This window comes from Sinocyclocheilus rhinocerous, unplaced genomic scaffold (assembly GCF_001515625.1).
Source record: "Sinocyclocheilus rhinocerous isolate Xijiao unplaced genomic scaffold, SAMN03320098_v1.1 scaffold1277, whole genome shotgun sequence".
NCBI lineage: Eukaryota > Metazoa > Chordata > Actinopteri > Cypriniformes > Cyprinidae > Sinocyclocheilus > Sinocyclocheilus rhinocerous.
Window position 1 is genome coordinate 129,177 of NW_015631708.1, and position 20,071 is coordinate 149,247.

General features: G+C 35.8%; 2 protein-coding genes across 3 annotated transcripts in view; one reads left to right on the forward strand and one right to left on the reverse strand.

Moving 5' to 3' along the window:
• Nucleotides 1–304: 304 nt before the first annotated feature.
• On the reverse strand, nucleotides 305–15,005 carry lmnb2 (lamin B2). 2 transcript variants are annotated; one of them, XM_016554587.1, is made up of 12 exons: nucleotides 14,555–15,005; nucleotides 12,437–12,573; nucleotides 10,590–10,746; nucleotides 10,386–10,511; nucleotides 9,475–9,645; nucleotides 9,269–9,394; nucleotides 6,613–6,833; nucleotides 4,964–5,201; nucleotides 3,273–3,380; nucleotides 3,077–3,196; nucleotides 2,486–2,584; nucleotides 305–2,402 (listed from the first exon to the last, which is right to left on the reverse strand). In XM_016554587.1, exons 1-12 carry the CDS (start codon nucleotides 14,756–14,758, stop codon nucleotides 2,361–2,363), a joined length of 1,749 nt encoding a protein of 582 aa, XP_016410073.1. In that variant the 5' UTR covers nucleotides 14,759–15,005; the 3' UTR covers nucleotides 305–2,360. The 2 variants fall into 2 exon arrangements, with proteins under 2 accessions (XP_016410073.1, XP_016410071.1); XM_016554585.1 differs by lacking the exon at nucleotides 6,613–6,833 and adding an exon at nucleotides 7,804–8,024 and having other exon boundaries at nucleotides 14,555–15,004.
• A 1,051-nt stretch (nucleotides 15,006–16,056) lies between these two features.
• LOC107741803 (60S ribosomal protein L36) overlaps nucleotides 16,057–20,071 on the forward strand; it is a 5,593-nt gene continuing 1,578 nt past the window's right edge. The window contains exons 1-3 of the mRNA XM_016554588.1: nucleotides 16,057–16,153; nucleotides 16,578–16,672; nucleotides 18,353–18,487. Coding sequence (XP_016410074.1) covers nucleotides 16,580–16,672; nucleotides 18,353–18,487 — 228 coding nt within the window. The 5' untranslated portion in view covers nucleotides 16,057–16,153; nucleotides 16,578–16,579. The remainder of the gene's footprint in view (nucleotides 16,154–16,577; nucleotides 16,673–18,352; nucleotides 18,488–20,071) is intronic.

The following is a 20,071-nucleotide window of genomic DNA, read 5'->3' on the forward strand; positions in this document are numbered from 1 at the left end:
TAATTTGAAAACTTACCTGCTCTTCCAAACATTTTATAAATAAAAACCCAAATAAGCCACCCTAGGCTGTTAATTTTACAGTGTAAAAAGTGAGTGTTCTTTGGCACATTAAGCAGTGCTTAAAAGCCTTTAACCATGTTAAAATCACAGCCAAGTGTTTCATTGCATTAATCTACCAACCTCCAACTTAAAAAAACCAAACAAAGTCGTTTACTTTAGAGCCAATGTTACAAACAGTGTTTTGCAGAGTCATTCAGAGTTCGACAATGGCACAACTTAATATGTAAAACATTTATTTGATATTGCATACAAAAAAAGACAAATCAAAGTAAAATCGATCACAATTAATGAGACACTTTTGGCATGCGCCCTCCTCTTGTAGGCCTTCAAAAGTCTTCGTACAATTTACCCCCTAACAAATTGGATTCATAATTCACAATTTATGGCTCAATTTTACAGCCTTAAACTCACATTTGTATGCTTTTGATGGTAGTTCAAATAGCAATTTTTACTTTACAGTAGATTATTACGACAGATTGACAATTTCGTAGCTTATTAAAATACACCAAAGCACATTGTATCTGTTACATAAGTCACAGCCCTGTCTAATAAAACCTGAAAGAACAAGGAAATGACTTTCCTCTTGAAAACAGTGTACGTAACTAAAAGAAGCTAAATTTAAAATTCACAGATGTGGAGTGTTCGGCAAAGAAAACCGTTTCCGTTCACGTCACATGATGTTAAAAACTAAACAAAAAGGTAGATTTTATTAGCTCAGAGGCCAAGTAACAAATGTACACAAATACAACTTTACTTGAGCTTAATTTCACTTAAATTTTACACAATTCTGTATGCCCCAATTGATACACTATCAAACAATTAGTTCTCGCAGAACCTTCAAAAGAACCCTAAAAAGTAAACATGTAGATAATGATAACCCCATTAAAATAACAAAATAGTTCTGCACTGCATTACCTTACAAAAGAAAGAAATTATAAAAATGTTTCCCAGGTCAATTTTTTTGACTGCACTGAATATATTCACAAATTTATAAGACGTTTAATGTAAATTTTAAATGCATCTAAAGAATCTTGTGCACTAGGGTTTTAAAAATCCTGAAGAAAAAAACGTTCAAAAATATACGATTGTAGCTAAAAAACAAACTACAGTATTACGCCGTTTGTCTGAAAAATTGAAGCGTCAACCCTAGATCTCACAGTAACACTCAGATCAGTTTCTTATAAAAATATTTGCTGCATGCATAATTGTCTGAGAAACATTTCAAATAAAAAAAGTAAGAGTTTTAAAACTTAAATGCAACAGAATCGACAGGGTGGATGGATGCAGATTACTCACTGGATTTGACAACTAAAATAAAGATTTTTAGTTTATTCAGAGTCTCATGTTTGCAAATTGCGAAAAGCAAGCAAGAAACAAAGGAAAATTTGACAAGTCAAATTGGTTTCATGCGTCGTCCATTTCTTTGGTTAATCTGCACGAGCAGCTGTGCTTTTGTAAAAGTGTGCCGATTCGGGTCCAATTTCAAAGCAGAATTCAACAACCATTTTTCACAAGCTAAATTCACTCAAATTTAACATTCAAACTGAATATTTGAATAAACTGAAAACGTTTTGAATATTTAAATGAACTCGAACTCCTTTGAATACTAAATTGAGTAGCTTCTCAAAGTATGTTTACATTGTACTCATCAGAAAGCACCATTCTGGTTACCATTTGTGTATGTTATATATTTAGGTTGAGCAGGGATCTCAAATGTCTCAGTCACTGATTCAAACATACATAATACTATGTAAAGCATGAATCAAAACGCATGACGTTTAGACGGTCATTTAGAATAATCTATAGTTTCGTTTCCACCCTGTTCATCTGATTGGCGAAGCACAAAAACATAAGGTACGCTAAGCGACAGCTGTCAGTTACGGGCTATAGTGCACTACAGAACAAAAATAATTCCCCCATTCATAACCCCACGGTGACGAGAAAATGCATGACTCATTGACATGAATATGCAGATTCATTAGCTCGCACAAATACTCTCTAATTTCAGGCCGTTTGACTCATTCTCGGATGGCATTCGCCAACGGTACGTAATGGGATGTCGCCGCCGATTTGGAAGCGCTTCGACTCCTACGGGACGTCTAGAAAGACTATTCATTGATGAGCGGCGACTGAAAAATAGCATCGCAGCTCAAGATTAAGTGGCTTTACAAATGAGGTCCGTACAAATAATGGATCGAGGGAAGGGCGTTATGAATTCATGATTCGAAGAATACAAAAGTAGTGGCTCTACAAAAAAGACTGAATCGTGGGAAGGAAAATACTAAAAGTGCGCGGCTCCATCACATGACGGCACATTCTCTGGATCGGGTCTTTGGATCACCCTGGAAACAAGAGAGATTTTGTTTAAGGATATAACTCAACATCTCAAGATCGCTGTTTTACATTAAGATCTTCTTTAACGAACCTGCTGATGGAAGAGATCTTCGTCTCCAAAGTCTCCCTCCTCGTCATCACCGTTCTCCATTTCTATCACGCTTTTAGTGACGGTTCGCTTTGCCACGTCCTGGAAACCAAAGTTCACGTTTCATAATTGGATTCAAAAACAAAGGAAAAGCCAGAAACATGTGACCCTGGAGCACAAAAGCAGTCTTAAGTCGCTGGGGTATATTTGTAGCAATAGCCAACAATACATTGTATGGGTCAAAATGATCCATTTTTCTTTTATGCCAAAAATCATTAGGATATTAAGTAAAGATCATGTTCCATGAAGATATTTTGTAAATTTAATTTTTGATTAGTAATATGCATTGCTAAGAACTTCATTTGGACAACTTTAAAGGTGATTTTCTCAATATTTTTATTTTTTTGCACCCTCAGATTCCAGATTTTCAAATAGTTGTATCTCTGCCAAATATTGTCCTATCCTAACAAACCATACATCAATAGAAAGCTTACGTATTCAGCTTTCAGATGATGCATACATCTCAATTTCATAAAATTGACCCTTATGACTGGCTTTGTGGTCCCGGGTTACATATGTTCTTATTCTTCATACCTCTCCGCTGGAATTGACCAGTAAGGTGAGGATCTTCTCTCCGGTGCCCCAAGAGCTCTGGCTCTTCCACAGCAGGTCTGAAGGAGGACTGTGGGACACGCCGGCATCGGCGCTCCACACCTTTCACAGAACCAACATTTTAACATCGTCAACGTACTGAGATGGATTTAAATGAAATACGGTCCTGTTCGCTTACCGTTACCGTCTGGCCGGCCTTCAGGACAAACTTGGGACTGAATTTATAGGTGATTTGCTCTCCATCGGCAATTTGTCTCTTTAATCGCCAGCTGCCCAGAGATTGATCCTAAATTTGGAATAAAAAAAAACAACAAAAAAGTTGATGTATAAGATGAAATACTTTTTTCCTTTGTTCTTTTGTAAAGCAAGGCACCACATGGTAAAAATATTAGCTAATAAACATCACCATACTATGGAAGCCTGTTTTCTGCCATTGAATAAATAAATAAACAAATAAAAAGGTAATTACAACTTCTCACCATTTCGACTTTCAGAAACTCACAATTCTGAGAAAATAGCAATTCTGTGAAAAAGCCAGAATTGTGAGGTATAAAAAAAAAGTCAGAATTGCAAGTTGATCTCTCACATTTCTGACTTTATAACTCACAATATCATATAATAAAAAAAAGTTTGTATCTCGCAATTCTGTGAAAAAAAAAGTAATAATTGCTAGTTTATATCACATAAATGAGAAAAAAGCCAGAGGTCTCTGGCAATTGCAAGAAAAAAAAGTCAGAATTATGAAATAAAAAGTCACAATTACCCTTTTTTTATTTTTAATTCAGTGGCGGAAACGTGCTTCCATACCATACTTCCCCAGTTGATTGATTACGTTTTCTTAAATGTTATGTTTAAATTTGTAAATGAGGCATTATCTAATTAAAGGTCCCCTTAAGTGCCTTGAAACACGCAGCGTTATTCTATGTGGTGACGTAATTTCAACTGAAACAGGAAGACAGGGTGGGACATATCGAGCAGCCCCGCCCCCTTTTTAAATTAGCCAATAGCGTTTTGTTTATATCTGCACGGGTCAGAGCCATTGAGCTCGGTAAAGCCGCATTTGACAGCCACAGTCTAATAGATTACCCCCTAGATTCAATATGAAACTCTTAGTAAAATAAAATAGTGATCATAATCATGCTGAGGCTGTGTAGTTTTAAAAGCGTTTAATTTATGCTGACTCACGCATATGATCCGCTCCGAGCGATCGCGTCTCTGGACCGGAGCCAAAGTCGGGATCAGCCTTATAGATAACCTTGAGACTAACATATTGATACTAACACCCAAAAAACTTTAATTTTTATTTCATGGGGACTTTAAGTTTGCACTAATATGCATATATTTCTAGAACATAAATGGATAAAGCCAGGTTCAAAATGTATATTTATTTTTGTTGATATATTGGTGTTAAACTTATATATATATATATAAAGGGGATTTAGGATTCCTTTTTGTCACTCCATAAATCAGAAAATACTGTCAAAAGTCCAGAAAAAAAAAGAAATTTAGGAATAAAATGTTATAAAATCAGGCGACTGATATATGAACAAACCCCGCTACGAAAAACCTTCAGTATATAGATAGAAATAAAACTTAAGTTTGGTGTAAGTGCTGCTGAAGTGCAGAAAAAAACTTAAGTAAATGTACTGCAATTGAAATCAATTGCAAGTGCAATAACACAAGCGTATTTTAGACGTTTTCTTTCCACTAGTCAGAAAACAACACTTTATGAAAAGCCAAAATTTCAAAACTGACCAACGCATGAGAGAAAACTGTGCTTTTACCTGTAGCGTCTTCCCCTTAAAACAAAGTGAAACTTGTGCAAAGTGACGTATTTATTTTTCCCCAAAGACTCCCCATTGACTGTACCTTGTCAGAGTTGTTCCTGAGGGTCACTGATTTCCCCTCCAGGTCGATCTCCTCGATACTGACGCTGCCCGTGGCTTCGGCCTCCTGGCTGATCTGCACTTTAGGAGCCGCGGTGGACGCTTCCTCCAGCTCCACGCGCTTTCTCTTGGCGCGGGTGCTACGTGAAGACGTAGAAGTGCTGCTCGCTGTGGTGCGGGACACAGTGACCCGTGAGGACGGGCTGGGGGACAACTTCAGCCTGCAGGAGACGGGACGCACGTGTTAAATGGCGTATTATGATAGCAAAAAGTGAGTAAGAACAATAAATGGGCAACTGCACCATGAAAACGATTGTTTATGCAACTACTCTGTCGTCTTACCTTTCCTTCCTATCATCTGTGCTCCAAATATCTCAACTGCAGACTATCTTTAACTCGTCCCAATCTTCAAGATGGTCTAGCTGCCTGCTGGTCTTCAAGTCTTTGTGCTAAATGAGCTCTCTGACCTCTCGTTTTTCGACAACGCCGCTATCGGTTCGCTCGCGCACGAGCGAGACACACAGTTATCATTCCAGCGTGACATTTTACAACCTACCTTACTCCTCCGGCACGCCGAGTGTGTCAAGTATGAAGCGCAAAAATGTGAAGTGAGTTTGACGAGCGTTTCTGAACAAGTTACGGACCGCAAGACGAATGATGATAATAACCAGCTGCCAGAACTCCATCAGCAGATGCAAAATGCTCAAAAACGCCTAGTTTGTGTGCATCGCTGACTTAAATGCTTGAATGCGTCACAAAACCAAGTGAGCTTCCTACCTTGACGGCGTTTTCTGCCGCAGGCTTGTCCAAACCTAGTAATCTGTGTTCAAACGCGTTTCAAAAGCTAACAAGCTCCCTAACAAGTCACCATTTGTAGAAAAGGTACAGCACTCTTAGGTTTTGAAGCTAGTTTTGAAGCATTTTAGACATTAGAAACGCGCTCCGATGTGTCTGATGCCCAATATTCTTTCTCAATAGGCAGCACTGTTTGAATGCGTTTCAAAGCCTAGCGAGCCAAGTAGACAGCAATTTCAGACATAGGGCCCTATGAATCTGTTTTTTTTTTTTCTCCACAAATTCCATTTTTTTCCTTTTTAATTTTTCTGGACTACTTTTTAAATGGTTAAATTAAATTTTATTAATCAAAAAGTATGTCTAATTGATTAGAATCATGGAACTTATACAATTTGACATCAAGTTTAACAAAAATGACAAGGGCTCTCACCATACGTTTTGTTACCAAATTCGGTTTTAGCATTATTTGAATGCATAAAAACAACTTAATTTATTCAAATTGATTCTTACAATAGCCTTATGCATTTTGTGTTGCGTATTTAAGTTTTTCTGGTTATCAGAAAAATTTAACTTTATTTTTTGACAAACAGGAATTTACTATTAAAATTAAAACATGGAAGAAATGTTTTGTGATTATTCCTTAAAAAATAAAGGGAAATTTTGTATACATTTAAATATACATTCAATTCTGTTTTTAATGACTGGATTCCGCATCGCAGAAATCATAGGGCCTTACAGACATTATTTAAAAGCTAAAAGCCTGGCAGCTCACTTGGCCTGCATTCCTGTCATTTGTTCATGACTTGAGTGACTCAAACATGCGGTATAGACGCTCACCTGTCCTCCTCGCCCTCCAGCAGCTTCCTGTAGGCGTTGATCTCCATGTCCAGGGCCAGTTTGACGTCCAGCAGCTCCTGGTACTCGTTGAGCTGCTGCTGCATGCACTCCCTCATCTCGGCCATCTCGCGCTCCTTGGCGTCCAGCTGTCGGCGGTACTTGTCCCGGTCGCTGGACAGCATGCTCTCCAGCTCACGGATGCGCTCCTCGGCGGCAGACGCCTGCGAAGGGACAAAAACAGGTCGTGAATGACAGCTAGCAATTCACCGGATCATTTCTGCTGCTCAGCGTTACAACAGTGTGTGGTGCTTTCCTGTAAAAAAAACAGGTGTTTCAACTCAAAAGGCTTTCAACTTGGACATTTAGACATCAGCTTTCGGGTTTCTGCAGATTTTGACGTTTCATTTCCACCCCCCAAAGAGCACGTGCTCCAGATTTGAAAAATTTAGGAGCACTTAAAAAAAACAGTAGGGGCTCAATGAAAATTGATCTAATTTATCGTTCTTAATAAACAGTTAAAATTTAATTTATTAGAATACAAAGGTTTTCAAAAAAACTTTTTGTGTTAAAATTGAATAATTATGTAATTATTTATAGGCCTTAACTTTAAAACCTTTATGACTTTATAACTTGATGTGTATCCCTATATACACATATGTATGTATGTGTATAAATACATACATATATACACACACACATATATATATATATATAAATAGTGTGACATTTTTTGAAATCACTATGATTTACTTTTAATTTAATCCTACTATATTTAATAAAAACAACATTAAGCTGTATCAGGATTCCTGTTTTTCTATCCCCAATTTGTAAGATCTTTTATATATAATATCTCTTAAATATAATATTAAATATGAAAATATAATATTTATTAGGCCATTAAAGATATTTATAAATGTAAAATACTTAAACAAAAAAAGTTAAATAATAAAAGCTATACACTTGATGACAAAAAATATAAATAATGTTATAATCCTTAAAAAATAAAGGGAAATTTTGTATACATTTAAATATACATTCAATTCTGTTTTTAATGACTGGATTCCGCATCGCAGAAATCATAGGGCCTTACAGACATTATTTAAAAGCTAAAAGCCTGGCAGCTCACTTGGCCTGCATTCCTGTCATTTGTTCATGACTTGAGTGACTCAAACATGCGGTATAGACGCTCACCTGTCCTCCTCGCCCTCCAGCAGCTTCCTGTAGGCGTTGATCTCCATGTCCAGGGCCAGTTTGACGTCCAGCAGCTCCTGGTACTCGTTGAGCTGCTGCTGCATGCACTCCCTCAGCTCGGCCATCTCGCGCTCCTTGGCGTCCAGCTGTCGGCGGTACTTGTCCCGGTCGCTGGACAGCATGCTCTCCAGCTCACGGATGCGCTCCTCGGCGGCAGACGCCTGCGAAGGGACAAAAACAGGTCGTGAATGACAGCTAGCAATTCACCGGATCATTTCTGCTGCTCAGCGTTACAACAGTGTGTGGTGCTTTCCTGTAAAAAAAACAGGTGTTTCAACTCAAAAGGCTTTCAACTTGGACATTTAGACATCAGCTTTCGGGTTTCTGCAGATTTTGACGTTTCATTTCCACCCCCCAAAGAGCACGTGCTCCAGATTTGAAAAATTTAGGAGCACTTAAAAAAAACAGTAGGGGCTCAATGAAAATTGATCTAATTTATCGTTCTTAATAAACAGTTAAAATTTAATTTATTAGAATACAAAGGTTTTCAAAAAAACTTTTTGTGTTAAAATTGAATAATTATGTAATTATTTATAGGCCTTAACTTTAAAACCTTTATGACTTTATAACTTGATGTGTATCCCTATATACACATATGTATGTATGTGTATAAATACATACATATATACACACACACATATATATATATATATAAATAGTGTGACATTTTTTGAAATCACTATGATTTACTTTTAATTTAATCCTACTATATTTAATAAAAACAACATTAAGCTGTATCAGGATTCCTGTTTTTCTATCCCCAATTTGTAAGATCTTTTATATATAATATCTCTTAAATATAATATTAAATATGAAAATATAATATTTATTAGGCCATTAAAGATATTTATAAATGTAAAATACTTAAACAAAAAAAGTTAAATAATAAAAGCTATACACTTGATGACAAAAAATATAAATAATGTTATAAATATAAATTATAATGTATTACATAAAAATAAAAAATATATTAAAAATTTTATAAAATATAAATTATAATATTACATAAAAATAACAAACACAAATAAAAGTTAGTTATATGGATAATGTAAAATGCATTAAATTGTCATTAACAAAATAAATAAACTACTTAAAAAAATGTTAAGGTTTAAAGGTCATAAATTAAGGACCCGTAGTCGCATATGCGAGTGAAAACATTCACTGTCAAGCCCTGTATTACGGAAACACTGGCCAAATCCTGCCTGAAGAAGTACATGCGGCAAAGTAGTACGCTGAAATGGAAACTACTCTTGTCAAAACGTCACTAGTACAAGAGTTTATAAGCAACATTAACCCTAAAAACTAAGCATACTTGATTGATTAGAACAGTCACAGGAACTAGTATGCCAAGTATTATGACTGAAGATGTTGTAACTTTATTTAGGGCACGGCAGGCCATGCGTACCTGTTTCTGCAGAGCACTGAGCTGATAGCTCAGGCCCTCGATCCTCATGTGGGCTTCCTGCAGCTCCTCACGGGCGGTGAGCACTGCCTTATCATTCAGGTCAGACGACACCTTGGCGTTATCCAGCTGCAGAAGAAAGATTTCAGTTAGCTTAAACAAAACACACTTCCAAAAGCAACTTTATTTGCGAACCTAGCGTTTGTGACCTTGGCCTTGAAGGTATGCTGCAGTTCGTCCTTGTAGATCTGCACTTGCTCCTCGTGCTGTCTGCGCAGATCCTGCAGCGCCTGCGCCAGCTTGAACTCGTAGTCCTGCTGTATGCCCGAATCCACCTCCACCATACGCTTCTCACGACGCTGGCGAGTCTCACGCACCTCCTGCATAACACATTCATGTTTTAGAGCCGATCTTTGACTTGAGAAAGCATTTTTTTAATTATCGGCCAATATTTTCTTCTGTCTGACTTTTTTGACAGCACATGGGACTTTTATGTGGACAGCATATGGGACTTTTATGTGGACAGCACATGGGACTTTTATTTTGACAGCACAGTTTAGGGGTGTGCGATATTGACAAAAAATAATTTCACGATATTTTCTGGGATTTTATCGATAACGATAATTAGATGATATTTTGCTGAGTGTGTTATTGTGCTGGTATCTTAAGGACTACCATGGACAGTTGACTCACCCCACATAAACTTTCGGTCATGCCCAACATTTTTCTAATTTACATTAGATCTCTATCTTTAAGCCCTTTCAAGCCACAAGCTTTTGAAATCTTGATGTCGAAATCCAGCATTTTTCCAAAAAAAACCTGGCACCTAAAGGGTTAACTGAAAAATTAGTGTTTACTATTGTCATTTTGCATTATTGACATACTATTTTCCTAATTAATGCTGTTCAGTTGCTTTGACACAATCTGTATTGTTAAAAGCGCTATATAAATAAAGGTGACTTGATCTCTGTGTTAATGAATAGCGCAGACGCGCGGTTTTGTTTACTACTCGTACCGAAGCGAGAGTGATGCTTCCGGTGATATTAACGTCTGCCGTCTCACTAATGAGGACATAAATAAGACTGATTGTCTTTTATTAGCAACAGTGAGCCGCACTGACCTCCTCAAACATGCTCTTCCTGAACTCCAGCTCCTCCGCCAGACTCTGGCAGCGGTTTTCCAGATCCACCCTCATCAGCGTCTCCGCCTCCAGCTGTTTCTTGGCCACACCGTGAGCGTCTTCAGCCTGAAACGGCAAGACCAGCGCCTCTGTTAGACGTTATTCTGAAGCGAAGGAGGCCGAAATGAGCATCGAGGGACTTACTTTGGCCAGCTGAGCCTTCAGGTCGGCGAGTTCTGCGGATAAAGACTTGTTCTCGCGGAGCGCCGTGTTGAGAGCCGCCTCGTTCTTGTTGTACTGCGCTTCCAGTTCCTTGATTCGAGCCTGAGCCAGAGCCAAGTCTCCATCCTTCTTCTTATAGCTGGAAAACAAATTCAGACGGCCAATCTTTGGATGAATAAAGAACCAAAACCAATCTTTAGGAATGGCTGTCATTGCATTACAAAAACATTACGATTTATCTATTACACTTGAATGTGCTTCTTAATGTGTTTTCATATCAAAATGTATTGTGTTCAGTTTTAATGCACTGCTTTTTTTTTTTTTTTTTTTTTTTTTTAAACATAAGCTACAGAAAATGGCTGGTAAAATATTTTATTGACGCCAAAGGGTAAAAAATATATTTTATTCATGCCAAAGATCAATAAAAGATGCTTTATTGAACAAGGAGAAGTACTTGTTTATTATATTCGTGCATTGAAAGATGTCTATCTCACTAATCCCAAAAAGTTAAGTGTTAAATTTAACAACTGTACTCAAATATTCAATATGATAATAATGGATTAGTTATAAAAAAATTCCACAATTCCATAAACATCCAAATTTCCAGTAACAAAAAAAAAAAAAAAATATATATAAAGAATAAGTCATGAAAATGTAAATATATAAAATAAGAACAATATTAAGTTATACAATTAATTATGATATTGATAACGAATAAATTATAAAAATATAAATTATATAAATCAACAAACAAATTACAGTAAAAAATGTAATGGTAAGTTACAAAATATATCAAATAAAAAACATTAAGTTATACAATTTAGGGTGATGATAATAATACAAAAAAATTAAATAAAATAAAGTTACAGAAATGTTACTTAATGTTAAACACGACCAAAAAATTATGACAAATTACAAAAAATATAAAAACAAAAGGTTATAAAAAAGTATATTATATAATAACAAAAATAAGCAATATATTATACAAAATATAACAGATAATGACCAATAAAAATATAAACTTTAAATATAGATGGTATAAATAAAACAAAAAATAGAAACCACATGAATAATAATAATAATATAATGTTGTATTTTTTAATACTATATAAAACAAATATTAGCGATATAAATGTATTAATTACATTAAAAGACATTGTGAATATGTGAATATAAATAATGCAAACCACAAATAATAACAGAAGTATAAAAATAATACTATTGTCTCTTTTTATTAAAATGAGTACAAGAAATACTATAAAAATATGAATAAGTTATAATAATAATAATGTGGGCTGGGTTTCACATGTTTCTACATGCCTATCAATGAACAAAACATTTAATCCCTCTACAAATAAGTTCCTGTATTTTTTTTCAGTTGCTACAACACAAGCTCTGCTAACATTTCATATGACGTAATCGAGATTCTCAATCCTGCTAGAATAAAAAAAAAAATCCCCTAAGTGCAGATAAAACTGGTGAAATCTGCGTGACAATTGCAGGTTGGTAGCATGATGTGACACACTCCTGCGGTTAAAACAGTCGCCCACAATCGGGCACGAAGCAACAGACTTCCTGTTTATATACGCTCATTAGCAACGAGATCAACCAAACATGAAGTCTGAAGCACAAAAAGAAAAAACTCCGAGACGTTGATCTTCTGGTGGCATTATTCAAAGCAGCAGATGGAAGCGGATTTGAGTCAGGTTAGTTAAGACCGACTTAAGTTTAAGACGACCACTGACTTAAAGCCTTATGGGTAATTAAAAGAGGATAATGGACTCAGCTGGTCTTTTCATATCACGAGTGTGTTTTTGAGCGATACTCACTTGCGGGTGACCTCCTCGAGCTCCGAGTTGGCTTTTCCCAGATTGATCTGAAGTTTGGCTCTTTCTCGCGCCGTTTCGTCAAGCACACGCCTGGTGTCCGCGAGCTCGGCCTCGTAGAGAGACTTTATCCCAGACACCTGAACGAAAAAAAACCCCACACCATCAGAGATTTACACGGACCGGCGTCCCTCAGACCTCAGTTATTAACGTTTAATAAGAGCATTAAAAAACACCTGCTACTTGAAATAAAACAAACATTAACTGAAATAATTTTGAAAGTTATTAAACTTTTCAAGTTTATAAATACATAAAACTTATTAAAAAAATAAGAAATACACTTATTTTAACACTTGACATTTTTATTTAAATTAAGCTGTAAATATTGGTGAATAAGCTGTAAAAATACTAAAACGAATAAAAAAACACTTTAAAAATACTAATTTTTATTTAGTTTAAGTTACCAAGTAAAAACTGAAACGAATAAACATTAATAAATGCAATATAAACATTAAAAACAATCTCACAACAAATTACTAAAACTTTAAATGAAAATAAAAACCAACCAACAAAACGTTTATATATATATATATATATATAGTGCTGTCAAACAATTAATCGCGATTAAATCGCATCCAAAATAAAAGTAGGGGTGCTCCGATTGATCGGCTACCGATCACAACCGGCCGATAATCGCTTTGGGATGATTGATCGGCGGTCTCTAAAAAGGCCGATCTCAAGCAGATGACGCGCCTGCCGTCACGTGAGAGGTTTGGCGCGACATGCAGCGGCACCGTCTCAGTCCGGCGCGGGTGAAATCATTATAATGTTTTAGGTGAGGTACAATTCATATTTCTTCATTAAATAACGAGAGAGAGAAGCCCATTTCAATGACAAAACGATAATATCAATTGCGAATTTCTCAAAATTCGTACTTTCGGAGATGTAAACAGAATTGCGAGAAATAAACTTGCAATTCTGAGGGAAAAAAAGCCATAATTGCAAGATATCAACATGATTTTGACTTTTTGCAATTCTAAGTTTACAAATTGTGATTCTGGATTTAAAAATATAAAAGGTGATTGTGACTTTTTTTTCTCAGGATTGTGAGTCGCAAATACCGTTTTTAGTTATTTATTCTGTGGCGGAAACTGGTTTCCATAAAAACTAAATTCATTCGAAATATTAACGAAAATTAAAAACACCGATTCAAACTTGATTCATATTATTATATTATTTTCTAACAAGTTATTTGATGAGTTCAGGACCCAACAAGTCTCGAGTTAAAACCTCAAGCAGCTACTATCAGACATTACTTGTAAATAAACTCGGTTTAAGTCGAAAATACACAACATGTGCATGTCCCAATGCTTTCACAGCCCGACGCAAGATGTTAAACTGCATTCAAAACTATTTCTTTTCGCATTTGTGACAAACGAGGGGTTGAGTTTGATGTGGTCACCATTCAAAACAATGGCAACAGATGCTGGAGATCGGATTCAAATTTGAAAAGAGCATTTGGCCACTCCCAAACTTTGAGGAAAACGCCCAAGCACACCAGGACAACACTCAAAGTCCAGGAATCACGCTAAACGCACTCTAAACACACACTTAGAGCGGGTTTAACGTGCTTTTACATGCATTTTAACACATAAGCGCATGACTTAAGCGATCAAGTCATGCATGAATAAAAATAAAATGCACAAATTAGAAGCATATGGACACAAGAATTCACTGGCCACTCCCTGCGTGCATTTTCTATGTCTCCCATACATTTGCTTTTACATGCAGTGCGTTTATGTACAGATTTGTGCGTGGATTTGCATACGCAAAGCACGTTTTCCAATGCACAGGGCTTGATTGTGTCAAAATGCATGACTTCCTCGCGCGATTTTTCAAATGTTGTGCATCACGCTCAACACACTTTAAAAGTTTTAAAGGTTTAAACGCACATTAAAAGCACAAAATGAACACTAAACGCAAGCAATGTCAACTAGAAGTCCGTGTTAAACTGAAAAACGCGACACTTAGCAACTCTGGAAGTGAAAATCACACGCACAGGCAGATTTATAGATCGTAAAAGCAGCACAAAGGAACGGCTCGGTAACGTTGTTACGTTACCTCTCTGGTCGTGACTTCCTCCTTCTCGGAGACTTTGACGAGCAGCCGGTCGTTCTCGAGCTCGAGGGAACGCACGCGGTCGATGTAAACGGCCAGGCGGTCGTTCAGCGCGCTCAGCTCCTGTTTCTCCTGCAGGCGCGAGATCCGCGCGGGGCTCAGCGGCGTTTGCGCGGCCGACGCGCGGCTCGGGGTTGCGGTCGCCATATCGTTTCACGCTACAGACACCCACTTCAGCTCAAATAAACACTCCTCCGAGTTCCACTTCGGCCCGGTGTACGCTGCGGCCTCCGAGTCGCGCTTGGAACGGTTCTCCGGTGGCGGTTGGAAGTTTTTGTTTGCGGAGTTTTTTGAATGAAACTGTGTTTTGTAATCCGAGAGCTGGTTGGCTGTCTTCGAAACGGAGGTGTGAGAAGAAAATGGCCGCCGCTAACGTAAAACCGCGCCAAAATTCCGTCCAGGTGCTCATGGGAGATGTAGTCCGAAACTAAAAAAGCGCCAAACAGCCATGTGGAAAATATTTAATTATCGTTATTTTTATAGTGTGTTATTATTTTTTTAACTTTTCGAAGAGCCTTAGCAACTTTCTTTTTTTCCCCGTTGTGTATTTTCATATTCATTTGTGTGTAGCTGATAATTCATGAACAACCAGGTGGATTTTTTTTCATATTATATTATATAATTACATGGTTCCCCCTTTTTCTGTTCTGTGTTTTTTCATGTTTAGGTTTTTATTGTTTTCCATATTTTTTACTTTGTTAATTTTGTTTGTTGCTCATAATTCACACGTTGAATTGCACAAAAACAGTAAAGGAAATAGACTCGGTAAGGCACTGAAAGACGTTTAAAAATCTAAATAAATCGAATAAATCGCCTTTTTATTTTATTTTAACAATTATATTGCCAATATACAACAAAATAATATAAATATAACATAAAAATAAGTAGAAATTTCCAAAAATGTATAATTTTCTTATATTTTTATTAAATAAAATTGTCATGTTGATTTTACTCGATCGAAAGGTTCTATTATTCATATTTTTTACTTTGTTAATTTTGTTTGTTGCTCATAATTCACGCGTTGATTTTATTATTATTATTAACTTCAGTGCAATTTGAAAAACAAATTGCACAAAAACAGTAAAGGAAATAGACTCGGTAAGGCACTGAAAGACGTTTAAAAATCTAAATAAATCGAATAAATCGCCTTTTTATTTTATTTTAACAATTATATTGCCAATATACAACAAAATAATATAAATATAACATAAAAATAAGTAGAAATTTCCAAAAATGTATAATTTTCTTATATTTTTATTAAATAAAATTGTCATGTTGATTTTACTCGATCGAAAGGTTCTATTATTAAGAAAAAAAACATGCATTAAAAACACTAACTTTAAAGTAATATCTTAACACACCGGCTTAGATGTTGTTTTATAAGATCTTTTACTCACTTCTAGCAAAGAGCAGTATAAGTGCTTTGCTTCTAGGCGGCGCTACTTATTTTTCCCGCGAACTCCTTTCTTGTCGTCGCGTGTGAAAGAGCAGCTTCCGCCTGGCAGCGGTCCTTCCGGTTTGGACGCCATTAGCAAAGCGCAGGTATGAATCGCCGGAGAACCACAAGCGATAAAATCGGATTAATATCTAATCCATCGTGTCTCAAATCAACACAAAAGCGTTTGCTTTTGCAAATATAAACCGTATGAAGCGGCTTCCAGCTGCTATTGTGAACCTTAAGCCTGATGTTCGTGGGGTTTTGAGGCTTTAGCTCCGAGTGGTTGCCATATAGCGCTTTGACGTGATTCTCAAACGCTGTTATTATAAATAAAGCATAATATGTCATCTCCAAATCCAAAACGCGTAGAAAATGTTTCTATGTATTCGCTCGAATCTTGAAATATTGTTATATAATGACTTCGAGCCGTTATACAGCCCGCTAATGTCTATCCTCTCAGCACACATGACAGTGTTTTCATATTTAACCTGTTTATGAATGATTATTAAAACTAATTTCTCTCCACAGACATGGCCATCAGGTATCCTATGGCGGTTGGTCTTAACAAAGGCCATCAAGTGACCAAAAACGTTGCCAAGCCCAAGCAGAGCCGTAGGCGAGGAGTAAGTCTGTGTTTGACACTGTTATGGATAGTTATTATAAAGTTACTATGAATGTTGCATGCGCTTCCTCAGTATTTATGTCTCGTTTTCCAATACAAATGTCTGAACATCCATAAATCAAGAAACTTGAGATGCTAAATGAAGCGAGTTTATGCTTAAAACAAGAACAATAATCTGTCATAAAACTTGTTTTGGCTTTGAATGAAGTTTATTCGAGCCCAATGGCAGATATTTGTTCTTGGCTTAATCATAAAATAACTTGGTTTTGCTTCGTTTATTAGACATTTTATGTGGTTTTGCTTCAAACAAATGCGTCTTTAGACATTCACACTGGAAAACGAAACGCAAATATTGAGGAAGGACATCAATTTTTTCAAATATACAGATATTTTACAGTGTTATCAGAAGGTACAGTAATAGTTATTTCTATATTCTAGTGTTTTTCTGTTTGTAAAATGAATTAAATAGTAATGAAGATCTATTGAAAGTTGCATCTTCCAACTGTAAAGTGCTGGTAATACAAGACCATATTAACATTGTCTTCCTTTAAAGTTTCTTTATTTGCACTAAAAATGTCTTAAACTTGCCTTCATAAAACCAACAGAAAGCCTGGAGTTTCTCCCACTATGCATTGCCATATGCACAATATTATATCACTAGCTATGTTTCCATTAGTGGTCGACCGATAATTGTTTTTTTTTTGACAGCTGATGCCGATATCTTGGAAAGCAGGGTGGCAGATATAATTGTATTTATTTTAATTAATACTTAAGAAATTTGAAATCATTTGAAAATGGATTTAAAAATAAATTTGTAAAATAAACATACTTATACTTTAGATGACAAAGTATTTTTCACAAATAAATACTTAATAAAAATACAATTAAAAGAAGTAAACCGTAACCAACAGAGCACTCCGTAATCTGGGAAGTTTGTGCGCATTGGGAATCATATTTTTTTTCAAATAAAGCCAAGGTAACACTCATTTTACTTACAGCACACAGTGAAAATGACATGAATATGACAGTGGGCAAATGCATAAAGCGCAGCATAATTTGAAAACACGAATTTAATGTTAAAAAGCATTCAATTCGCACAGACCGAAAATCACGCAGAGAACACGCGATCATGCAGATCACATGCACACTTCACTAGATCTCACAACTGGATTCGACTAAGTTTGCAAGGTTTGTTAAATTAAATTTTCATTAGCCATTCAAAATTTGTTTAAATGTAAATGCGTATTTGCTGAATGCTGACGGCAAACGAGAAAGTATTATATTATGTATGCTGTCAGCGCCGTCAAAATAAAAGTCCCGCCTTGAACGCATCGGCCAAACAGAAAAACTTAGCTGCCGATATTTGAAAAATGCCAAATATCGGCCTATATATCGGTCGACCACTAGATTCCATCCAACTATTTTTATGCGCATTTTGGATGAACGCATAAAAAAACGGCTCGATGGAAACGTCAAGATATAACGCAAAGTCACATGACTTTTTCAATGCGCATGGTGGAATTTATTCGGTAAATGCGTTTCCATCGTAGTTTATGCACATTTTTTTCTTATCGGATAAAAAGTTTATCCTACTCAGTTGTGCGCATGTTAAATTCGCGTCTTTGGATGGAAACATAGCTACTGTTATCATGTTTAACGTGACGTTGTTCTTGCGTTTCAGCATCTGACCAAACACACCAAGTTTGTGCGCGACATGATTCGTGAGGTGTGCGGTTTCGCGCCGTACGAGAGGCGCGCTATGGAGCTGCTCAAGGTGTCCAAGGACAAACGCGCCCTCAAGTTCATCAAGAAAAGGGTGCGTGTTGAATTTGTCAAGTTTACCTACTTTGGTGTTCCCAGTCAAAAAAAGTGACCAGCCGTTGAGAATTGCTTGTAAATTTCTCATTATGCTATGTTATAACCAAATGTTGGATTCAGTCTTTTGTCAACCTGTTTTCTTCCAGTCAACACCGTTTTTGTTTGTTTTTGGAACTGGTGGATCGTAGGCCTCAATGCTCCTCACATTTTGAGTGAATATTGCCAAAATTATCCACAAATTATGCGATATCGCAATTGCGAGTTAAAAAGTCATTGTGAGATAAAAAGTCTCAATTCTGAGAAATAGTCAGAATTGCGAGAAAAGGTCAATTGCGAGAAAAAGTCAGAATTGCGAAATATAAACTTGCAATTGCGAGAAAAAAAGTCAGAATTGAGAGAAAAAAAAGTCAGAATTGCGAAATATAAACTCGCTATTGTGAGAAAAAAAGTCAGAATTGCAAGAAAAAAAGTCAGAATTGAGAGAAAAAAAGTCAGAATTGCGAAATATAAACTCGCTATTGTGAGAAAAAAAGTCAGAATTGCGAAATATAAACTCGCTATTGCGAGAAAAAAGTCAATTGCAAAATATAAACTTGCTATTGCTACAAAAAAAAAGTCAGAATTGTGAAATAAAAAGTCGCAATAACCTTTTTTTTTTTATTCAGTGGCGGAACGGGCTTCCATACAGATCAGTGCAGCCTTCGTTCTCCCCCGAAAAAACAAGAAATACAAAACCTGTGCTAATCGAAAGAAAAGTTGGCAAAAAATGCTGTAATATAGCATAAGAAATGTATTAGCAGGCCAGTAATTTTTATTTTTTTTTATCACAAGTGTAACAAAGTGGGGGTTTTATTCGCATCATATCACAAATTGTGCAGCATGACAGAAAATTTAGTTTTGTTCATGTTACATTATTTATATCCATATACATTGATATAATTTGAAAGAAAACATCTTTGAAACAACTATAAAAATGTAAACAATTTGTACAAAGTCTGAAAAAAGATGGTATTGGAGCAATGACCGATATGATTTTTGCAGTTTGTTGCAACTTTTCTTTCTTTTTTTTAAATGACTGAATTTTTCAGTCCAAATTTAGTTCTTTTCTGATACTACAGGACATTACTGACACCTGACCAGTGTTATTTTAGTATAATTGAGATACTAATATAGCTTTTATTAATGTTTTGAATTAGATGTTTTTTATATTAATTTTGATTAAATTTTGATTTTAAATAAGAATTTAATCAATCTTTTTACGATTTAGATTAATTTTGTTTTTGAATTGGATTAAGTTTCAGTATTTGTGTAATGCGTTCATATAGTTTCATTAATTTACTTGGTTTAATTATTTTAGTATATTAAATTAAATGAAAATGTTTTAGCTGATTTAATAACTTAATATATTTTTTCTATTTTGTTTCAGTTGTAAAAGTTTTTTTTTTTTTTTTTTTCAATTAACTGTTTTAGATAACTGTAATAATACAGCATCTGACCTTATGTTTACGTGATGAAGCCACTCAATGATATTTTAACAGCACATAAAACTGCTGTTGTAGAGGCAGGTTTGATTTCTGCTGAA